General features: G+C 41.9%; 1 protein-coding gene across 1 annotated transcript; it reads right to left on the reverse strand.

The window, feature by feature from the left end:
• On the reverse strand, nucleotides 1-2,330 carry LOC104449331 (alpha-amylase-like). The gene is made up of 4 exons (XM_010063456.3): nucleotides 2,047-2,330; nucleotides 1,787-1,919; nucleotides 665-1,470; nucleotides 1-407 (listed from the first exon to the last, which is right to left on the reverse strand). The coding sequence occupies exons 1-4, from the start codon at nucleotides 2,197-2,199 to the stop codon at nucleotides 162-164; spliced, it is 1,338 nt and encodes a 445-aa protein (XP_010061758.2). The 5' UTR covers nucleotides 2,200-2,330; the 3' UTR covers nucleotides 1-161.
• Nucleotides 2,331-5,653: the final 3,323 nt, after the last annotated feature.

Here is a 5,653-nt window from a genome sequence, read left to right on the forward strand (position 1 = left end):
TGTCGAGAATCGCCAACTTTATATAAATAACAGAAGTTGTTGAAAGAATTATTTGAACTTCCATCCGGTGCATAAGACCGCTTGTAAATATTTATTTCACTCTAACGATGTAGCCTATGATTGCTCTTTCAGTTGTTACTTTCTTAAGTTTTGCCTGAACATCACTCCTTCTCCCACACACAATAATCTTGCCCGGATGTAGCAATCCGATAATTGGGAGGAACAAGGTCTCCTACTTCAAACTTCGGCCCAATCTTCATAATTACTCCATGGTCGATCTCAGCCACGTATAAATCAGAATCGGAAGCCAAGATCTTCACGCTGCTCTTCTCGTTAATCTGGTTTCGCGCCCTTATCGTAATCAACTTGCCGATCTCCTCCTTCAGGCCCAAGAAGTGATCATAGAACTGCGCAAGTAGAAATATCATTTCTTTAGGTCAAATCGAAAAAGAATGATCACCAAATTCATATGGTGCTAAATTACAAGAAGCATGTGTCTTGTTAGTGAATGGGATAAATTCAGATAGATTAACATCTTTGAGGTGATAATAGTGCAAAGAACGATGTAACTGGCAACATTCAGACATCAACATAGTGCGTTAGTTATCACGGACACAGGACAACAGTGAGATGAGTCGATGAAACGAGAGCAAGAGGACATTACGATGGATGGGACTCCGGGATGGGTGAGGATGTAGGCATATCCCTGCATGACCTTATCGTACGGAAATGGCGATTTTTTTTGCGTGGAACCAGTGTTGTGATTGTCGATGAAAGTCACGGCGCTCCCTGGCTGCAGGCCAATCAATCCCGGGGGCATCCCTTTTGAATCCATCAACCGCCAGAGCTCCCCCTCAACGGCCGCCTGGAGAATCCCCCTCGTGGTGAAGTCAAATGCCGTGATGGCCCCGCCTGCATCATTGACCCAATCCACCAGTGCACGGCGGTGTTTATCCTGGTCCGGGTTGAGCTTCCCGTCCTCTCCATAAGAGAGTTGCTCCTCCCTCTCTCCCACCGTGAAATTCGGCGAAGTCTGATTCATGTAGATTTTGGTGATGTTTGGAGCGTAACCCTGCACGAAATTGAATTGCCACCCATCAAATCCTATATCGCTCTTCAACCAGTTCATCCAGTCGGACAGTTCCTTCTGCACCCTCGGATTGAGGTGGTCTATGTCGGGCGCAGGCTCGAAGTCCTCCCCTGTATCAGGATTACCCACGCCATCAGAGTACTCAGTATCATTGCGACAAATAAAGGACGGCCCCCAGTCAAGACGATTGTCGGGTGTTCCGCCTTCAAAGATGCACCATACTCCCCGGCTGTCTTGTTTTGCCGCCGTCCTGTGGTTTATCACTATGTCGGCGAGGCATTTGATCCTATTTTGATGGAAAGCATCAATAAGTTGCTTCAACTCGTCCTGATTCCCGTAGCTCGAAGCATTGAGATCATAGAGCCGCCCCGGCATGTACCCTAGAGAAAAGGGGGATGACATTCAATGAAGTACGAGAGTCCGACTGAATTCTACCTTGGAACAGATGTTCATATAGACGATTTCATTTGACGGTCTATTTTTTCTCTGTAACCACAAAGTTGAATTTGATCCAAGACTATCGAATGCATTAAATATCAATTCACCCTAGCCAAGCAGTCCCGAACTATAAATTATGATGATTTAGCATGTAATTACTATCATATTCATCAATAATCACCGCACTGCAAGCAAGCGCAACTGTAAAAGAAAATGGAGTGATTTATTATTATTAGGATTTAGGGCATGGCAATATACCATGTTGATCAGCGGATTGAGATGGCGGAGGAAGCCAGACATGCGTAATTCCAGCATTGGCCAAATCCGGTACCAAGTTTTTGAGCGAATTGTACCATCCCCCTTCCTTCTCCGAAGATTCCCAGTTGAACCCCTTAAGACCAAACTTCTTGAACAGTCAGACACAATTCAACAAGTAAAGCATATAAAAGTATCTCGATTGCTTTCTCTGTTGCTTTGTAGCAGTACGAGGAAACAGGACGTTGATTTCTCTATCTCACCTGAAATAGCAAGGCAGGGGATGTTAAGGCGGCGAGGTAAGAGACGGAGAGAACGAAGAACCAGAAGAAAGAGTGAGAACTCATCGTCACATGCTCCCTTCTTTTCCTTTCTCTGATCTTTCGGTGGGAATTAGTCGGCCATATCATGGGCATTTTAGATTGGACTTGTCAAGACGAATGATGAGGATGACTGTTGACAAATCAAAGGAAATAGGAGGGGACTCTAATTCAGAATAAAAGTCCAGCATTGCATTCCGCAAACGGGGATTTGACTGTTGACTAATGGCAACCAAGATGGGTAGGCTAAGAATGTCTGGCGGGCAAGAAAACAGAGAGGGAATCCAACATAAATGGCACGCGGCGTAACCCACATCACACTTTCAGAAGTTTGAATTGACTGAGTCGTGCCCAGAGAAGAACAGAGAGCAAAGACTTCGAATCGTCAACATTTGCTCTCTTTCCCAAAGGTCCTGATTTTACATTACCCCTCCACGCTTCGCTTTCAAGCAAAACCCAGTGATTAGAGATCTCGATTGGGCAACAGGGCTAGCCAGAAAATACATGGTAATTGCAACCCCAAATAGAAATAGAAAGAGAGATTTATGGGGAATTATCGGTTCAGCGGTTCTGACGTAGTTCTCGTAGCAGATTTCGTGACTGATACCGTTTCAATAGAACCCCGACTGGTCACAGAGAGCGTATCGTTGTGTGGCTTGTCCATTGTCCCAGGCATTGATAACGTAGTCCTCTTGAATGACCCAGCAGTATTGTCCCAATTGGCAAGATTTAAGCTTTCATACTCGAGCATAACACTGTCGCAACCCGTCTAAGAGATATAGGAAACAGAACATAACCAATCCAGAAAGAGCACATGTACAGAAAATTTCGATTTTATTGGTCTTTAAGGGCGACCACTAGAAGAAGTCACTTACCAGAAGTAAAACTACTACCAAGCAACAGTGCTCTAAGCAATTAAGCATCCTCCTCACATCCTTGCAAGCTCTATGCATTTGGAGGCAATACAACAAAAGATGCCGTGTTATCTCTCTGACAACTAATCAGGGCTGAAAACGAGATGCCCGTTGTCTGCGTAGATCATACACAAAATTAAAAAGATTGTCAAACCTCAAAAGTCAGAGAAATTGTGATTAAAAGAAGGTTTGTTAACACTTAATTTTTAGTCAATGTGTCGAAGAAAGAAAAAAATTAATATTTGAGTTTCTGATCGCGGCATAGCCTGTTTCTTGGCCAAAAGGTATTGTTTTTCATTTCTTTCTATTGCATTGTCACTATTAAGTGATTTTCGAGTCATTTCAAGAAAAACCCGAAAAGTCAAATGGTTGACTTTCGAGTTGACTTTTCTGTTAACCCTTTAACAAAGCGTAAACTCCATATCAAATTTTAGCTTTTTACCCAAAAAAAGATTTAACTAAGAAATCAACATTTTAGGAAAAGTCAATTAAAGAGTTGACTTTTCGTTAAACCTTTAATAAAAAAATTGAAAAAATTAAAAATGCACAAATACATTTATTTTAATGCCAATTTGACTTTTGTGTCGAAAATTTCACAAAATTCGATTAAAAACTTTGATTTCCAAATTTTTAGTTTTAATTTCTAAATCAACCCAAAATCAAATTACTTTTATTTTAATCATAATTAAGCATAGTTCCTCGTTCAACATTTGGTTTAGGGATTATTTTAAATTCGTTCGTGTACTCAGTTTTGCGAATTGCCGAGTCAAAATACAAAGTGTATCCTCTCTCTCTCCTTTCCCACCCTCTCTCTCTCTTTCTCACAATCGCCTCACCACCTCCGCTGTTTGCTGCCCAAACCACATTGTTCCGGCACCACGCCACCGCCTTCGGCCCCCTCTCTTTCCTGGTGCTACTCAACGTTGTGGTTGCCTCCAATGGTCGCCCAATCTACCCATCCAGTCGCTCTTCCCTGGCGGGCGTGTGGACATTGCTCATGCCAGTACCGAGCCCGGCTTGTTCCTCAGCTCCAATTGGTGGTTCGTGGTGTTTTCTTGGCATCCCGATCACTTCAACTACATCCACCAGCGAGTCCTCGAGTAGCTGGTGGTTAGAAACTAGCAAAAAAGCCTCCGATGGCTTCGCGGTGACTAATCTCCTTTCACTGGTCTAAACCGGCATTCGGTGTTTCCTCAGCCACTGATCAGTGCAAATCCGAGCCACTCCAGTCCTTCTCCGGCGGTCCTTAGGTCTCTCGGAGTTCCCTTGGCATACCTTGACTGTTGTGGAGGCTTGATTGCAGATCAATCCAGCTTAAATCGATCGAAATGCATAAAAGTTATCATTTAAACCTTGAGCTCGATGAAGCGAGATCTCATTAGGAGACCGAGGGTACAACTTACACCTAGGGTTTGATAAATGATTATTACACCTATTTTAGGATTTTTAGGATGCTCTAGAATGGATACATATGGTTGATGATAGCTTGAATGTGATTAATTGCCAGATTTGAGGTAGTTCTGCAATTTTGGATGCCCCGATGACTGATTTGATAAATGTCTTGGAATGAACTCGTAAATGCAGTTTTTTTTATCTGGATGCCTTCATGAAATCGTAGTCGACTCGAATAGCTTTCCACGGCCCATCACATGCCCCAAACGAACCCCGTTTGGTATGATTTTCACTTGCCCAAAGTTGTGTCCGGAATTTGTCAAATGTACTATTGTTCTATTGAGTTGCTGTCTGCCCTGTTTGTTGATTTTTTGCTGATTTTTATGATTCAAATTGGATTAGATGTCCCATGAGAAATGATTAGGACATTACAACCTATCTGCATGAATTTTCGTGGATTTTTATCTTACCATTTGATTGGGGAAAATAGTCATTGTTCTGTGTAAAAGTTGCTGCGGTTGTTATAGATCTGGGTCTCTATAAAGATGACTTCAATTGAGCTCCTTATGAACAAAATTTTCCCATGATTCCTTCCAAACATACTTAGAGGACTCCAATAGTTTCAAGATGACACATGATTCATGGTAGATAGAGTTGTCTCACCTAGTCAACTTCATGAATTTATAGAATTTTTTGTTTACTTATTTAGGGTTAAGTGTCTTACCACTTTTGGCCATTGCACTTAGCCTACGTCGTGTCAAAATATCATAATTTTCCGGCATTATTTAAGTAGTTTAGCAAGCCTATCTTCATGTATCATGCTCAGCCTCCCATGTCACCGATTTGCGCACTTCTATAATTGTCAGTAATTGGACATGAAATTGACCTTAATTTAGCTCAATGTCTCTTTGGAAGTCCTAGGGTACATCATAATCTTTCCGATGATACTGATTTTGTCCCATTTGCTTATCTTTTGACCCACTTTCTATTTTTGTGAAGTTTGTCTTAAAATCTGCCATGTGATAAATTCCGAATGCCTATTCTGTCCCCACTGAACCAGACTTTTCGTCATTTTTGCGTTGATTTTTCTTTAAGGATTCTGAATTTAGATCTTCAACAGAATTCGATCATCGTTCATATGTCTATGTCATGGTACATTTTCGGACCATTTTAGACATTGATTTCTAGCGCAATTCGTCATTAGTTTGCACAAATATGTTGTTGCTCGGCACTGTTCCTATTGC

This window comes from Eucalyptus grandis, chromosome 6 (assembly GCF_016545825.1).
Source record: "Eucalyptus grandis isolate ANBG69807.140 chromosome 6, ASM1654582v1, whole genome shotgun sequence".
Lineage (NCBI taxonomy): Eukaryota > Viridiplantae > Streptophyta > Magnoliopsida > Myrtales > Myrtaceae > Eucalyptus > Eucalyptus grandis.

Coding starts and splice junctions, on each gene's coding strand:
- LOC104449331 (XM_010063456.3), bottom strand. CDS start 2,199: ATGCCCATGATATGGCCGACTAATTCCCACCGAAAGATCAGAGAAAGG. Junction 1,471..1,786: donor TCAATCCGCTGATCAACATG/GTATATTGCCAT, acceptor CCTTTTCTCTAG/GGTACATGCCGGGGCGGCTC. Junction 408..664: donor ATCCCGGAGTCCCATCCATC/GTAATGTCCTCT, acceptor CTACTTGCGCAG/TTCTATGATCACTTCTTGGG.